We start from the raw sequence: 18,046 nt of genomic DNA on the forward strand, positions 1-18,046 counted from the left end.
CTCTTTACACACTGTGTCTGGCACACAAAAGTTGAGAGTCCTATCTCTACCTACAAGGACACATCTGGGTCATTTCTGCATACACAGTCTTCTCCTGACCCCTATTAAGGGCAGAGAGTACCATAAGGAGTATTAAAAAGTCCAACAAGATGGAATTAGTCAATAAATGTTAAAACAGGGGCACCTGGGTGGCTCAGTGGGTTAAGCCTCTGCCTTCGGCTCAGGTCATGATCTCAGGGTCCTGGGATCGAGCCCCGCATCGGGCTCTCTGCTCTGCGGGGAGAGCTGCTTCCTCCTTTCTCTCTGCCTGCCTCTCTACCTACTCATGATCTCTCTCTGTGTGTCAAATAAATAAATAAAATCTTTAAAAAATAAAAAATAAAAAAATAAATAATAAAACTACTAGGAAAAAACACTATGTGCTGATCACAGGGACAAATTTTAAGACACACTTTCATAAAGTTTCCTCACAAATACAGGAAGAGCTGCTCTTTCAGCCTTTCTTGACAGATCAGGAAAGGGAAGCTAAGAGAAGGGGAGTGACTTGCCCAGGTCAACAGGGGAGCCCAGACAAGGAGGCAGGCAGCCTGATTTGCCCCCGGAGACAGTTCTGCCATGTCACCAAACCATCTCCCAGGATTCCCATTATGACCATAAGAAACAATATACGTAGTCAGTAATGTTTATTTTTCCAAACTTCAACTACAGGAAAGTTCCCACAATATTACAGTTATAAGGGAAAAAAAATTGAGAAACTGCTTTCCTAAAAATGTCAACATTCAAACTTCCATAGAAGCACATAAGCCTCTATGCACAGCTATATTATCTCTACCAGCCATCCTCTGAAAGCACTGGTCAGACACATCAATGACCTAGGAAGAGTGATTTCAATCAGTTCAGCAAATGGTTAAGGCACTCATCCTGCATCTCAATTGTCTTTTTCGATTACTTTCGTACTACTGGTAATTCGTAAACTTGATGCAACAAGTTTCAAATTGCTCTCCACCAAAGGATGGATCTCAAGTCCTTCTTACCACAATGACAAGGACAACTTATTAAATACTTTTACAAAAATAAGCTCCATTCAATTGTTATCGACCGATGCCGGCATATCTATCACTTACAACGGGATATGTTTGCAACATTAAGAAAAACAGAGCTAAATTCCATTATATCATAACTCCAGTCAACCACGATTATTATATTATGAACACAAACAAAACCACATGAAAACAGTAATCTGTATTATTAAGTATTTATGTTTTCAGTTCTTAAGGCAATCGCAAAAATGTTAGGCTGATTCAATCATCTCAGGACAGTTCTTTTCATATTGATGTTAAACAATCTTCTATCTCAAAAACACACGATGGTCAATGGTCAATAAGTTAAGGCTTTTATGTGCAATTTAGCTTGAAAACCTTGGGCTTTCCAATCTATCCTTCAGTAAATGCATCAGACGGAATGCAAACTAATTTTAATATTGTTCAAAGCTGAACATAAAACTTAGCATAGAACATAATTCAATATATTCCAACAGCAAAGATAAAAGTATTTGGCATTATCTGCAAATATAAATTATTTCTAACTGCAGTGGCTAGACTAGTCAAGACTTGATTTACATGGATATACACACTCTAAGACAATGTCACACAGAAGCTCAGTATTTAGTGTTCAAGCCATTCACCTACATCTACAAAGTCATCACATGGCTGGTGACTTTCTGTCCAAGACTAAGACTTATTAATTATTCAGTTGATCAGGAGAATTCCTATATTGCTACCACTCCTACAAAGATCCCTAATGAGTTTGGTGGGTCTTTAGTTTTGTTTTGCTCTGCTTTTCTGTATGGCCCCTAGACATAACCACTCACACCCAATAAAGAAATGACGTGGAGGTAGGTCATACTGGAGATGAAGGCACACAGCAAGTGTCGACCCTCTCCTGGCTCCTTTTCATCCACAGTTCACAAGACTACCTAGCACCAACTTGCTAACTCTCGTTCTAGTCTCGATGCACTCAGGCATTTTCTTTGTAGACACAATTTATGACAATTTATTACAACTCTGAATGATGCCTGCAAGTCAAACACTAGGGTTGTAAGATGGACCTTTCATGGATAAACCCAAGTGAAAGTCATCATTGAAGAAGTGCAAACTAAAGGAACAGAAAGATTAAGCAATTTGCTGGAGACAAAAAGCATTCAGGGCAAGTTAGGCAGTGGCAGCGGGCTGGGAGGGTTTACCTAGTTCACTGTCCAGCTCCTCGGTGTGGACCCCTTCTTCTCCAAAGGAATAGCAGGAATGAGACAGAAAAGAGAGAAAGAAAAATTGAGACACCAACACCAAGAAAGAAAACTCCCCTCAGAAAAACAGCAGCAAACACATCATTCTGTTTTGTCCTTACCTGCATTGTGGCCTATCTCAGTGGCTTGGCTAGTAAACCGGAGACCTCAGTGTAAATTACCAAATGGTAAGAGCTGATATTGGCAACATAATTATATGGCTCATTTCCTCGTGTGTCAGAATAGGGTTTGATTGGTGGTAGAAGATAACAAATACCTTTGAGGTTTCAATTTCAATGTTCTTAAGTGGGAAGTCACTTATTACAGACCTTATTTCGGGCAAACAAAGCTGTCACACCTTTCAATATTAGACCTTTTAATCCCACAATAATCCTCTAATCAGTGAGGCAATTATACTCACAATTAAAGCATTACTTAACTTAGAAGGAATACTGCTGCGTGAAAAATGGAAGGTGAGGTCAAATTGAGAATGCGGATTGTAAAATGAGCTACACTTAACAGCGTCTTATAGCAGGAGTTAGAAATCATGTCAGGATGTTGTATGTTATGGAAGCAGACGCGAAGGCTGTGCTGAAATGACTATGGGGAGGCATCATGTAGTTTGTAGGGGATTTCTAAGTCAAACAGTTCAGAAATGTTAGAATGAAAATGTTCTCAATAAGTCAGGGGGCAAAACCAGTCAAGATCCTTTCCATGCTTGACCTCCTCCTGCTGTAAGTAAAACGCCGTGTGATAACTGAGAACGCAGAAGGGCACACAACAGATCATCTTCATGTATAAAGTCCCCCCAGCTACAGAGCAAGTGGCCATTCCCTCTAATGTATGCTCCACTAACACATGGAATAAAAACTGTTCTCACCATTGCAAAATGCGCAGTGCTCAGGAGGTTTTGGTACATGGTAACTAACTAAATATTTCAAAATGGATGCATGGATGGATGGACGGATGTCTCCATTACTGACTTAAGTAATCAACATGGCGCTATCCGCCTTGTAAAGTCTTGATGTGAAAGTGATTCAGTTGCCAACAGTAAGTTTTGGTGCTGGCATTGTCTCTGAAAAATGGAATCTTATTTACATAAAATCATTCGAGAAAATGTCCACTTAAATATTATCTAAAAATGTCTTTGGGGGTGCATTCATTTATTTCTCCAATAAGCATTTAATCATTGAGACCTACGATGGGCCAGTCACTATGAAAAGTGACAGTTCAAATATCCATTCCAAGGAGGAGACAAATCCCAGACTCCCATAAATCAAAGTAAAGTTAAAACTGTGATTTGTTCTCTAAAGTAATACACATCACAGAGTGACTTAATCATATCTGGGGAAAGGTCACAGAAAAAGTCCCTGAGCTATAACCTAAAGGATATGAACAATTTAACAAAAAGACTTCAAGTGATGAATGACTGAAACTTGAGCTTTCTGACAACAGGGCATTCTGACTGTTGCGTTCATTGGTACATCTGAAGTTCTCGGGACACAGTTGCTATATAGAAGGCAACCAATAACTATTTGTGAAATATAAGAATATTCTAAGAGAGAACTAGTAGGGATGAAGGGCAGAGTGTAGAGGAACAAGAGTGAAAAAAGCCAGAGGTCAAACCACTTAGGGCTTGGGGACCCGCGATGGGGAGGGCTGGGTATTTAAGGTACAGAGAACCAGTGAATAGGGGATGAGAGGGTGGTCCGTGATAACACAATCACACAGTCATTTTAAAAAATTTCTCTGGGTACAGCATAAGGAGAATGGGAAAGAGTCTGGGTGAGAGATGAGTGGTGTGGCCTGCATGAGGATGCTACAGGTGGTGACGAAAGCAGTGAATGGGTTGCAGAGATATCTGGGAAGCAAAGTAAATTCAGAGGGTAGATGGGTTGAAATGAAAAGTCAAGAGAAGGTAAGTCAAGGGGGACTCTTAGGTACGCATGAATTTTACCCTCGACTGAGAGAGGGAACACTTGCAGAGGACCAGGTTTTGAGTGGAGAGATCATTAGTTGGGTTTTAAGCAGACTGAGTCTGAAGTCTCACATCTTTCAGACAAAGAGCATTATCGAGCAGGCATATACAAATATTGGCCTGGAGCTCAAAGGCAAGGTGAAAGGTCTCTAATTCAACTAGATACACAGAAACAACAAAAGGATCCAAATCCCAAAAGATCAAAGATCAAAATCCCAAACCGGCTCATCACTTTTTTGAGTTAGGAGACAATATATAAAATTTTTACAGGGCGCCTGGGTGGCTCAGTGGGTTAAGCCGCTGCCTTCGGCTCAGGTCATGATCTCAGGGTTTTGGGATCGAGCCCTACATGGGGCTCTCTGCTCAGCGGGGAGCCTGCTTCCTCCTCTCTCTCTCTGCCTGCCTCTCTGCCTACTTGTGATCTCTGGCTGTCAAATAAATAAATAAAATCTTTAAAATTTTTACAGTAAGTATGATGCTCTATTGTTACATTCCATGTGTGTAGGACTTCCACAAAACAAAGAAATAGAGGAGGAATACTGTGACCAAAAGTGTTATTCTTCTTTGTGTTACAACATAAACAACAACACAAGGCAGATTTGTGTTAACAGGTAACAGAAAATGCAGGTGTGGGGACTGATAAATGAAGAGTGGTAACATCTGATTATATATTTATACTGTTTGTGTATACAGGCACACAGACATGTATGTCATTTCTTCTAGAAAAAGGTTATGTGAATCCTAGTGTTGAAGGGATAATTCATCAACTAATGGTATTTGGTATGAATACATACTTGTTCCAGATAATATCATTAACACCAATGTTAAGAATTTTAAGGATTAAATATGAGTTGACCTTTAAAGAACACAGGGTTTTTTGTTTTGTTTTGTTTTGTTTTAAAGATTTTATTTATTTATATTATTTATTTGACAGACAGAGTTCAAAAGTAAGCAGAGAAGCAGAGAAGTGGGGCGGGGCAGGGGGGGGGAGCAGGCTCCCTGCTGAGCAGAGAGCTAGATGCAGGGCTCGATCCCAGGACCCCAAATCATGACCTGACTGAAGGCAGAGGCTTTAACACACTGAGCCACCCAGGTGCCCCAACACAGGGGTTTAAAAAAAAGAAAAAAAAAAAAAAAACACACAGGGGTTGAGGGTATTGAATGTCTGCAGTCAAAAATCTGTGTGTAACTTGACTTCACCAAAACTTAAGTACAAATAATCTACTGTTGAAAACCTTAGCAATAATATAGTGGAGTAACACTTCTTTTGTACATTATAAGTACTATATACTATATACTTTCAATAATGCTTAATCTTTTCTTAATGGTTTTGGTGCTTTAAAGCTGTAAGATTCATTTGCAGGTTTTTCAAATTATCAGAAGTCTCCAAAAATTTTTCCAATATATTTATGGAAAAAAATCTACATAAAAGTGGACCAGTACTATTCAAATCTGTGTTGTTCAAGGGTCAACTGTACTAGATGTGGTCACAAAATAATTTAGCAATTCTACTCAACACTTCATTAAGTTTCTCTTGGTAAAAGCTACTGGAGTCGTCTATCATCTATAAAATATATTAACAGGCATTTTTGTATGTTCCCAGTGTAATTATAATGGAGACCGACAGTGAAGCTCTCTTATGGTAATAAGAAGTCGAAAATGCATTTGCAATCATCAAGCATTAAATAAAGATTAAATTTCATTCTCTGAAATTTTAAGGTTGAATGTATTTTATATTCTGATCTTTGAAAATTGGTCACTTTTATATTATATATGAAATCTAATATTTGAATAATCAGTTCCTTATTCCTGAAGCATGCAAATAATGAAGCTGACCGCACATGTTCCATTTCTTCTTCAGGAATGGGACTAAGCAACCAAAAGGAAATGAGCATCTCAGGCATGCCTCCTTAGTCAGAAGGATTTGTAGTTCCATTTGGAGTCACTCAGATAATATGAACACGCAATTTTATGCTCATTTCATGGTATCTGCAATCCATGTAGAGCAGAAGGATTTGGGAGTACAAGGTTTTGGCAGTATTGTGCTTTACTGGCTTACACTTTCAGACAAACCTCAAGTTTATATATACAACAATTCTGTGCCAAAGGATAAATTAATAAAGCTTCATTATCTTAAAGTAAAATACGTACTCCATAATTATACCACCAATTCAAATGCCAGAGATGAATAATGAGTAGCAAAACAAACCATTTCCCTTTTAATTCATCCATGTCAAAAAAGTAGCTCTGGTAGAACTTGAGATAGACTCCAGTGTACTGTAAAGGCACACATTTGCTCTAATTTTTTTTATTTTTTTTTTCAGTTTGGAAGAGTAATTAGAAATCCCAAAACCTTGAAATAAACTTTAGTCAATGAACAAGTCAGTTGTTAGGGGTTTTTTTGTTTGTTTGTTTGGTTGGTTGGTTGGTTGTTTTTTTTGAGATTAATAGGCAAAGTCATGCTAAGGGAAACACCTCAGGCTCTTTCTTAGAATGTACTTTTCAGATAACAAGGGTATATCCCAAGTTACACAGAAATTCCCAAAGAAGAAATTTCCCTATGTCAAATAATGAAACATGCAGAATTCAAGAAAAGCTCTTGATTTTTTCCTTTAAGACTTCTGCCATGGGGCGCCTGGGTGGCTCAGTGGGTTAAGCCGCTGCCTTCGGCTCAGGTCATGATCTCGGGGTCCTGGGATCGAGTCCCGCATCGGGCTCTCTCTGCTCAGCAGGGAGCCTGCTTCCTCCTCTCTCTCTCTGCCTCTCTGCCCACTTGTGATTTCTCTCTGTCAAATAAATAAATAAAATCTTTAAAAAAAAAAAAAAAAGACTTCTGCCATAAAGGATTAGGACCCAATGGGTAAGGAACTAGAGCATCTCTGGTTTCTATTTCAAGAGATTTTCTTGAGTTTTCTCCAAGGTCCTGAAGGCAGAGGTTGTATCTTCATTGAAACAATCTGACGGCCTTAAAGTTCTGTTTCTAACAGATACTAGCACTCATCTGCCTTTATGTGTAAACACACTGTTCTTTTAAAACAATTCTGATTCTACTGCTGCTCTTGGAAACTATGGGTTACTTATTTGAAATTGGGTGACCTTTTAAAAACTCACTTGTTAAAGCCCGGTTGACCTTGCTACAGAACTTAAACCTTGCCCATGTGAATAAGTTCCAGGCTCACTGGAACCAAGACCTTCCCAGCCCTTACCATCATCTTCACACTCTTCCAGAGGCTTCTGCTGCTTGTTGAGGCACCGAGGGTCTAACCAGGATGTTGTCTTTGTGTTATGGCTGAAATCAAGACACAATAACGAGAAATACATTTGAAAAGGAAAAGAAAAAAGACACAAAGCTCACGGCAAAGCTACTTTGTCAAGAGCAAACCCAAACCAGAAGAGAGACCAAGGTTGGAATCTGAAAAGGCGTGGGAAGGGCCTTAGGTAGACTTTTTACTTATCGAAGGTATAATCGTTCCATTATGGAATGCTTAACACATGATGCCAGTTTGGTTTGTGAAAAATGAGTTCCAAAGGATACTCCTTGTCCCCATGTCTAGGCTTCTTTCAGTCTTCACTTTCACAGAAGAGCAAACCAGTTTGCTTTAAATTTGCCTCTGACTTAAACCTTGAATGCTGGAATTCACAAAGAAGGCTGCTATTTCACTCATTATATTACATAAGATTTCTCCTGACGCTGAAACTACCTCGGTTCACGCAACTGGCTCCCAGAGCCTAATACCTATCATTAATCACATCCTGAATTATGTTGCATGCAAAGTGATGGCAACCTGGAATTACCTATCCTAAACAGAATGTAGGCCAAAAAAACCCCACAAAGCTTGAAGAAACTAAACATGTCTGCCTCCTAGGGCCCAGCCAAACTCCAGGTGAAGTGTTTCAACAGACACTGAGTTAGACCTTAAAGGTCTGAGAGGGCACCGGACTCTTTCTGATTAGCGCCCTGAAGCCATGCAGCAAGACGAGAATGTCTGGAGGAATTAGACGAGAATGTCTGGAGGAACTACCTGTAGCAGCTCGAGACCATGGGGACAAAGTTCTGCCTGAGCTCCCAGGCCACTTATGCAAGCTCAATCAAGGAGGCAACAAACTATAACGTCACTAAGTTCAAGCTGCAAATCAGAAATGAAAAAAAAAATTTTTTTTTGAAACTGAGGTAGTAATTGTAATCATTTTTGGAAGTCTGCCATTTAGGTTATAAATGCTGAAAAACATGGTCACAGTTATTTTGAGTTTCAAGTCTTATGAATTGTTGAAAAACGTTAAGGCTTAAGTGAAAAACAGAATGTGCAAATATATATACAAATCACCTCAACTGTATGTAAAGGAAAAAAAAAAAGAAAGGTAAGATAGTAACAACTGTCATCAAATTACTACTTCTGTGTCCACTAAGAATTACCAAAATCTGTTCTTTTTCACGTATAATTTACTAATCCTTACGATAAACTTATGAGGGAAGTATTAATACATTTTACAGATGAGAAAGAGGAGGACAGAGGTGAGAAAATTTGTAGAAGGCTATGTTGTTGATACCTAGCAACACTGGCAAAAAACCCAGGGAGTCCAACACTAGAACCCACGGTCTGTGCTATTCCTACATGAGCAAGAGAGTAAAAATGGCCGTTGCTGGGCAGGAAGATTATTTATGATTTTTAAAGATTTTTTTTTAAAGATCTTATCTATTTGACAGGCAGAGATCATAGGCAGGCAGAGGTAGGCAGAGAGAGAGGAAGGGAAGCAGGCTCCCTACTGAGCAGAGAGCCTGCCGCGGGGCTCGATCCCAGGACCCTAGGATCATGACAAGCTGGAGGCAGAGGCTTTAACCCACTGAGCCACCCAGGCGCCCCATTTATGATTTTTTTTTTTTTAAAGATTTTATTTATTTATTTGACAGAGAGAGATCACAAGTAGGCAGAGAGGCAGGCAGAGAGAGAGAGGAGGAAGCAGGCTCCCTGCTGAGCAGAGAGCCCGATGCGGGACTCGATCCCAGGACCCTGAGATCATGACCTGAGCCGAAGGCAGCGGCTTAACCCACTGAGCCACCCAGGCGCCCTCCATTTATGATTTTTTAAAAAACACTTTTGCATTTTGAGATAATTGTTGATTCAAGTGTAGTTATAAGAAAGAATAGCGAGCCATCCCACATGCCCTATACCTAGAGTCCCCCAATGGTAACATCTTACAAAACTGAAGTACAATGTCACAACTGGGATATTGCTCTCCATACAGCCAAGATAGAAAACATTTTGTCATAACAAGGATTCCTCCTTATGTTACCCTTTTATAGCCACACCTGGTTTTCTTCGAGTCCCTGCCCCCTCAAACGCCTTTTAAATCCTTAGCAACCACTGATCTCTCCATTTCCATGGTTTTGTCATTGTAAAAATATTCTATGGAATCATACATATGTAATCTTTGGGGACTGCTATTTTTTCGTCCAGCATAATCCTCATCAAGGTAGTCACATGTCTTGATACTTAATTCTTTTCATTGCTGAGTTGCATTTCATGGCATGAATGTACCAGAGTTTAACCACTGAAGGACATGTTGGTTGTTTTCAATTTTTGGCTCTTTGGAATTAATCTACTATAAACATTCATGTCCAGGTTTTTGTGTGAATGTTAAGTGTTCACCTCTCTGGCCAAATGTGCAATTGCTGGGTCATATGATAGTTGCATGTTTAGTTTTATAGGAAACTCCCCAACTGTTTTCTAGAATGTCATACAATTTTACATACCCACCAGCCTTGTATGAGCAATCTAGTTTCTCTGTATCTCTGCCATCATTTACTGTTATTAACTATATTTTTATTTGAGCCATCCTAATAGGCATGTAATGGTATCTTTGTGATTTTAATTTGCATTTCCCTAATGGCTAATGACGATTAACATTTTTTTTTCATGTGCTTATTTGCCATCTGTATATCCTCTTCAGTGAAATGTCTGTGGCTCACTTTTTAATTGAATTTTTTTAATGCTACTGTTGAGTTTTGAGAGCTCTTTATATACTCTTGGTATCAATCCATTTTCAGATATGGGGTTTGCAAATACATTCTATCTGTCCATAGTTTGCCTTTTCATCCTCTTGTTAGGGTCTTTTCTGAAGCAAATGTTTTTCATTTTGATGACATCGTATTTATCAAAGATTCTTTTTTTAGGGTTCATGTTTTTGATGTCAAGTCTAAGAACTCCTCATCTAGTCCTAGAGCACCCCTCCAATTTTTTCCCCAAAAAGTTTAATTGCCTTGTGCTTTACACTTAAGTCTGTGATGGTCTACTGTGAGTTAATATTTTTACTAAGATGTGAGGTGGAGATGGAGGTTAATTTATTTACTTCTGGCTAAACACTTAATCTAATGCCATGTTCATGAAAAGGCTATCTTCCCTGCATTGAACTGCTTTGGCATCTTTGTTGAAAATCACTTGGATATATTTGTGCATCTGTTTCTGGGTTTCAGTGATACGCACCAATACAATACAGCCTATGTTACTGTAGCTCTATAATAAGTCTTGTTACCTGGTAGACTGATTAAATTTATTCTTCTCTTTCAAAACTGTTCTGGGGCAGCTAGGTGGCCCAGTTGGTTAAGTGTCTGACTCTTGATCTCAGCTCAGGTCTTGATCTCAGAGTTGTGAGTTAAAAAACAAAAACAAACAAACAAAAAACCCAAGAACAAAAAAACCAAACTTTTCTGGCTATTCTAGTTCCATCGCCTTTCTATATAAATTTTTAAATGAACTTGTCTATATTAACAAAAAACCTCACTGAGATTTTGACAGGATTTGCCCTGTATATCCATTTTGGAATATTTTACTATATGATTGTGTCTTTCAATCTACATCTTTCAGTGCATGAATAGGAGACATCTCTCCATTTGTTTAGACTTTCTTTGATTTCTTTCATCAATATTTTGTAGTTTATAGCATTTAATATCTTGTATACGTTAATTTACATGTAAGTGGTATTTTTCTGGAAGTAAATATGAATTATATTGTATTTGGAATTTTGCTGTACACATGTTCATAGAGATATACATATACGCTTATCTTTACCTTGTGATCTTGCTGAACTCACTAATTCTAGAAAATTTTTTTTAGATTTTATGTGATTTTGTACATTTCTTGTATACACTCATGTAATCTGCATTGAGGGATAGTTTTATTCTTTCTTTTTCAATCTGTAGGTCTTTTATTCTCTTTCTTGATTTATTATCCTGGCTAGAAATTTCAGAATCCTGTTAATAAGAGTGGTGGGAACTGAGGTGCCTAGTGGGCTCAGTTCATTAAGTGACCGACTCTAGTTTCAGCGCAGGTCATGATCTTAGGGTTGTGAGATCAAGCCCTGTGCCGGGTTCCAAGCTCATTTCTAGAAATGAGCCTGCTTGTCTCTCTCCCTCTGGGGAGGCCCACACACACTCTCTAATAAATAAATAAAATCTTAAAAGAAAAAAAAAGACTGGTGAGAGCTAATATCTTTAACTTGTCCCTAATCTTTCAGGGGAAAGTTTTGTTTTGGGTTTTTTGGTCTTTTATCACTAAGTATAATGTTTGCTGTACATTTTTGGTAGATATCATCAAGTCAAGAAAATTCCCCTCTCTTCTTATTTTTCTGAGAATTTTTACCCTCAATGAATGCTGAATTGTGTCAAATACTGCATTGATGATTATGATCATGTGTTTTTTTTTTCTTTAGTATCTTAACATGTTAGATTATATTTAGGAATTTTTCACATACTAAACCAATCTTGCATCCCTAGGATAATGGTTATGGTGTATACTTCTCCCCCCCCCTAAGATTTTTATTTATTTATTTATGTTAAGAGAGAGAGAGAGAGAGGAAGAGAGCGTGCGTGCCAGCAGAGGAAGGCAGAGGGAAAGAATCTCCAGCTGTCCAGCAGGCTCTGAGGGGAGCATGAAGTCCAATGCACGGCTCAATCCTAGGACCCCGAGATCATGACCTGAGCCAAAACCAACAGTCAGACGCTCAACTTTTTGAGCCAGCCAGGTGCTCCAAGTCTGCAGTTTTCTAAAATAGACTGGACTATCCTAGTCCTTGTTTGCTTTTGGTAACAAGGTAACAACAGCTTCATAAACATAATTTGCTAAGTGTTCCTCTACTTCTGAAGGAGACTGCTTAGAAAGGTAATTCTTTGAGCCTTTCTCCAGTGAAAACATCTGGTCCTGGAGATCTCTTTTTCATGAGTTTTTAAATGACAAATTCATTTTCCTTAATAGTTATAGAGCTTAGTTAAGTTATCTATTCCATATTGGATGAGTTGTGGTCGTTCGTACTTCTCACGAAATTGTTCCATTTTATCTAAGTTGTCAAATTTATGTGTGTAGATTTGTCGGCAACACTCTCTGATTACCTTTTAATGTCTTCAGGGTCTGCAGTAATTCCCTGTTTAATTCCTAATGCTGGTAATTTGTGTCTTCTCTAATTTTTTTTCTTTGTCAGTTTTGCCTTGTTTTTATTCACTGAACAGCAGACCTTCAACTTCTATCTAGTTGCATATAATAGATTTACTTATATTTTTATCTATAGTTTAATTGGCCATTTCTTTTTCTTTTGTAGTAATACATAAAACTGAGGTAAATCTTGAGAGGATCCTGATAATAGAGCCAAAGTGCAGCATTTTAAAAATTAACTATTACTCGTTAAAAAATTACATTATCTTAGATTTTTTAGAACGGTTACAACTATTTTTCCATTTTTAGTAAAGGTTCTTTTTAAATGTTTAACTTTAATAATATGTATTATATATGTATATGTATATATGTGTGTGTATATATACATATACACACATGAGTATGTATAAGTTTTATAATTTTGAGAGACTTTTCATATCCATATACAGCAATCCCCCCGCTTATCCACAGGGGCTAAGTTTCAAGACCTCCAGGAGATGCCCAAAACTGTAGATAGTACCGAATCCTACAAATACCATATCTTTTCCTACTTATACATACCTATGATGAAGTTTAATTTATAAATTAGGTACAATAAGAGATTAAAAATAATAGTAAAAGAGAACAATTATAATAAATGATTAAAAATTATATGAATGTGGCCTCTCTCTCTCAAAATATATCTACTCACCCTTCTTGAAATGACGTGAGATGACAAAATGTCTACGTGGTGAGATGAAGCATTGTGAATGACATAAGCATTGTGATGTAGCATTAGGCTACTACTGATCTTACAGTATGTCAGGAGGATCATCTGTTTCCAAAACACAGTGACCATAAGTAACTAAAACCATGGAAAGAGAGACTGTAGATAAGGGTGGGGGTGAGGGGGGTTTCCATATTCTCAAATTTTAATCCATGTACTTGTCCCATGTTTAAGAACAAAACCAACTTAAAATGGATCAGAGACCTAAAAGTAAAAAGTAAACTATAAAATTCTAAAACAAAGAGAGCAGAAAATGACAGCTGTATCACTTTGATTTAAGCAAAAATTTCTCAGCCAGCACACTAAAAAAACAAAGCCCACAGAGGAAAAACACTGATAAATCAGACTTCCTCAAAATTAAGAACTTTGGGCTCTTCAAAAGACACAGTCAAGACAACGAAAAGAAAACTTAGGCATGGGGAGAATGTTCACAAACCACCAAGATGATACAGGAATTGTATCCAGAATGTATGAAGAACTCCTAAAACATAACCAAAAGGAAAACAAAACAAAACGAAACAAGACAACCCTAGAACCCAAACAAGAAAAAATAAGCAGAGGATTTACCTCTTCTTCATGGCTCAATATATTCCTTTTTTTTTTTTTCTTTTAAGGTTTTATATGCTATGCCATTATATATATATATATACCAAATGTGGCATCCCACTCTTTAGGGAAATTATGAACCTTATTCTGCTTCAAGGTCCTCAGACTCAAGGATCAGGATGCTCTGCTAATCGTTTTTCTCGACAAAGCTGGCTAAATTGTGTAAAAGCCTACCATGAGCCTGTGACCAGTCTTTTTAGATGTCATTGACCAGCACAGCCACTAGCGATGGGAAGGAAGGGGAATGAGAGAAAGGAAGAGAACTTCAGGGAGGAGGAACGGTATACTTTACTCTATAAAATAGACTTCTCCATTTTCGGTGTAGGCCATCTCCCAGTTCTCAGGTAGAGGACCTAAATTATCCTCTGCACAAAGAGGTAGGTATTGAGGGAACTTCTGAGAAGCGTCCGTGATGGGAACAGCAACGATGCCACTATTCACAGGCGGTAGTGCTGTTTCTTGGAGAGTGTGCTCTTCTTGGTCACCAGAATCGGCTGTGAAATCACACAGAGATGGAGAGAAGGAAAAAAAAAATTCATCAATCATATCCCAAACCGGGGAGTTCACTACTGTCCACATCTATATCCTTAAAAGCCCTCACTCTTTCCTAATTGCTGGCCATCAACTCTACTCCATTTTATGTAGTTGGAAGTTCTTTCCAGAGAAAATATCAAAATGACATACCACATTTATTATACCTGAAGAGAAAGATCTGCTCAAATAATGCATTGCTCAAAATCTTAGACATGCCAAAGAAGAAACAAATTCATGACTCAAAACCTTGAGTCTCTTATACTAATAAGGCCATTGAAACACAGACGGAGCCATACTCCTGCTCTTAGGTTCCATGTGGTTTCATGACCCAGCGGGCGTTGGAGGGCAAGAACAAAGTCCATGCTGAAAACACAGCGTCGATGGCATCCTAACCATTTTTGTATCGATTATTTAAAATATTCCTGGTAGACAGTGGCAAAGATCAAAGACTGACACATCAAACTGGAAAGTATATAAAACTTTAGACTATAGACACAGCTATACCAGTGAGTCAGATTTGAGCCTCTTTTGGAAAAGTGACGGGAATGTTCCTGTGAAAACCACGACAGTTCCCCCCAGAACAGGATCATGTGGGTGGACTAATCTGACTTGGGTCTTAAAAGAAGACTCTAAGTACATGAATCTCCTTGCCTTCTTATTAACTGGAAACATCACGAGGCGATGTCATCCAAGTATCCACAAACGGCACTGTTGACATTCTGGCTGAATTTTTATAGAGGCCAAGAATATTAAACATCATTCTCCATGTGGCTTTAAAACATAATAATCAGGGGTTGTAGTTATTTTCTATCTCCCACAGTAATTCTCCAGTAGACATTTCTGAATCCTGAAAGCAGACCGAGGAATAATAAAAGGCTGCTTTCCAATCTTTCTCTGATGAGTAGCGCCCAATGATGCACATGAGAATGAAGGTAATTCAGCATTTGGATGGAGAACATGTCGAGCTTCTTAAACAAGCATCTCCACCAAAGATACACACCATCGAAGAGGCTGCCCTGCATCTCTCCCATCTCTTCTTAGAAACCCTTCTCAGACCTCCCTTTGGAAATCTATCCATTCAAGGTCATGGTGGTCTAGGTGTGGACTGACTTAAACCAACTCCTAGGTCATGTGCTGGTTCTAAGTCACATTATCACTCTTGCCTTTGTGACAGTATTGGGCACATGATCCAAAGCAAACCTGTGAATGCCAGGCGTAGAAGTGTTTGCTGGGATTATTCTTAAGGTGATTCTCACACTGTAAGTGCTGGTGGCTATCTGGACACAGCTTGGCAAGACCTGACTTAGAATTAAGCCTACATAGAGGAAAGGCAGAAAGGAAAGATAGAGAAAGTCACCAAATGGCCCTAATTGAGCCACCGATTCCATGTACTCCTGGCCTCTTCAACTGCTTGATCCCCTAAATTCTTGCTTAAACCAATGTGTTTGCTTGCTTAAAACAATTTGTAGCTGTGACTGCAGATTAAGAAAGCAATTAGAATTCTGAAGCAGAAAAAGGAAATTAGGCCAACATGGAAGAAATATTTTGAAATTTCTGATCAATTAAAAAAAAATAAATTCCAAACTTGGCAAGATCCAGAAGAGTCGCCTGTAGTTCTCTAGGAGCCAACATATATTCATTTCTGATGTTTTTAGAATGTACACTCCTCACCAGTCAGTGGCTGTAACGATCACCTGGAGAGATGCTAACATGCAGATTCAGACTCCCTACGACAGAGAACAGGTTTGGGAGAAGGTTCCAAAACGTGCATGTTGAAAGCACCCAGGTATGAGAATATACTTGGAGGATGGAGGTAACGAATTCTCAAAAGAATCACTAGAACCTTCAGCTTCTAGGAGGGATTTTGTCCTCCTGCCAGAGTACGGAGCAAATGCCTGCATCCACAGTGCCAGGACAGAGGCACAAATGGTAGGTCTGGAGGAAGCACTAGAGAGAGTGCAACCTGTCTGAGCAGAGCAGGGAACTCAGTGCCAGGTAATCAGCATCCTGAGGAAAAGTGGATTCAGTGTTTCTGGATCTCTGATTTTTTCTTTTTCTTTTTTAAGATTTTTATTTATTTATTTGACAGAGAGAGAGAGAGAGAGAGAGAGAGAGAACACAAGCAAAGGGACCATCAGGCAGAGGGAGAGGGGAAGCAGGCTTGCCACTGGGCAGGGAGCCTGATGCAGGACTCAAACCCAGGACCCTGGGATCATGACCTGAGCTGAAGGCAGCTGCTTAATTGACTGAGCCACCCAGCTCCCCAGATCTCTAATTGTTCAGGAGAAAGTAGGAATGTCTATTTTTATGCAAAAACTCCTAATATTTCTATCACAATTCCTTAAAAACAAACAAACAAAAGGCAATATGGCATGTCCAAAAAAATAAAATAAAATAAAAAAGAGAGAGAGGGAGAGAGAGAGAGAGAGAAATTAGTTATAAGCATTAACTTAAGAGCCAGACTATCTGACTTTGAATCCTGGCCTCACCTGTTATTAATGTGGGCAACACACTTAATTAACCTCTATATGCCTTGGTTTCCTCATCTATAAAATGGGGATAACCACAGCAAGCCCACAGGATTGTGGGGAGACTGCATGAGTAAAGCACTTAGGACAACATCTCGTACACAGTTAACAGGATTTGTTAGCTGTCCCCATCATCAGTTTCTTCATCAACATTATTAATCCTAATAATCCTAATCCTAATCCTAACCTTTGTCTCCAGGTCAGATCTGGCCCTCAGGAAACTGGCAGGAAAAAAACAGATGTGACATCAGACAACAGACCAAGTCAGAGATCTGCCTGTTTTAGCTGTGTGACCTCGGAACAAATTACATTTCTGAGCATCTGTTTCCTCATCTGTAAAATGGAAATGACGCATAAGCCATGAGAACTAAAGGACTGAGGACACACAAAATGCTTGCCAATGTGCCTGGCACTCGGTGTGGGCATCTTGGGTGCTCGGGACTGGGACCTGCTTCCGGAAATGCAAATGTACCAGAGCCAGTGATCATCTTTTCACCCAATCTTTAAGAGCTAGAGAAGTACCAGGACAATGAATGACATTCAATAATTTTACCTAAGAATTTTAATTAACCCATTTTATTTTTAAGAAAGATTTTATTTATTTATTTGACACAGAGAGAGAACAAAAGTAGGGGGAGCAGCAGAGGAAGAAAGAGAGATAAGTAGGCTCTCCACTGTACAGGGAGCCCGATGTGGGGCTTGATCCCAGAGATCAAGACCCGAGCCGAAGGCAGAGGCTTAGCCGACTGAGCCACCCAGAGGCCCCAATTAACCCATTTTAATAGAAACTGGATATAAGAGGGAAAGAGTTGTGGCAATAGGTGGGACCTAAATAGGAGATGGTTCAGCTTAACAATAAGTATATATAATTTATGTTAAAAAGAAAGAAAGAAAGAAAGAAATCCCTGCTAGTGTTCCAAAACCTCAACT

The 18,046-nt window shown here is 38.9% G+C and overlaps 1 protein-coding gene across 18 annotated transcripts in view; it reads right to left on the reverse strand.

The window, feature by feature from the left end:
• MAGI1 (membrane associated guanylate kinase, WW and PDZ domain containing 1) overlaps positions 1–18,046 on the reverse strand; it is a 635,724-nt gene that overhangs the window by 93,283 nt on the left and 524,395 nt on the right. For 8 of the 18 annotated variants that reach the window (XM_059390115.1, XM_059390114.1, XM_059390110.1 and 5 more), the window contains exons 5-7: positions 14,347–14,548; positions 7,466–7,548; positions 2,243–2,278 (exon numbers count right to left, since the gene is read on the reverse strand). In XM_059390115.1, coding sequence (XP_059246098.1) covers positions 2,243–2,278; positions 7,466–7,548; positions 14,347–14,548 — 321 coding nt within the window. Of the gene's footprint in view, positions 1–2,242; positions 2,282–7,465; positions 7,549–14,346; positions 14,549–18,046 lie in introns of all 18 variants that reach the window. The other 10 variants (XM_059390113.1, XM_059390116.1, XM_059390109.1 and 7 more) reach the window with 2 other exon arrangements.

This window comes from Mustela nigripes, chromosome 2 (genome assembly GCF_022355385.1).
Source record: "Mustela nigripes isolate SB6536 chromosome 2, MUSNIG.SB6536, whole genome shotgun sequence".
NCBI classification, from domain to species: Eukaryota; Metazoa; Chordata; class Mammalia; order Carnivora; family Mustelidae; genus Mustela; species Mustela nigripes.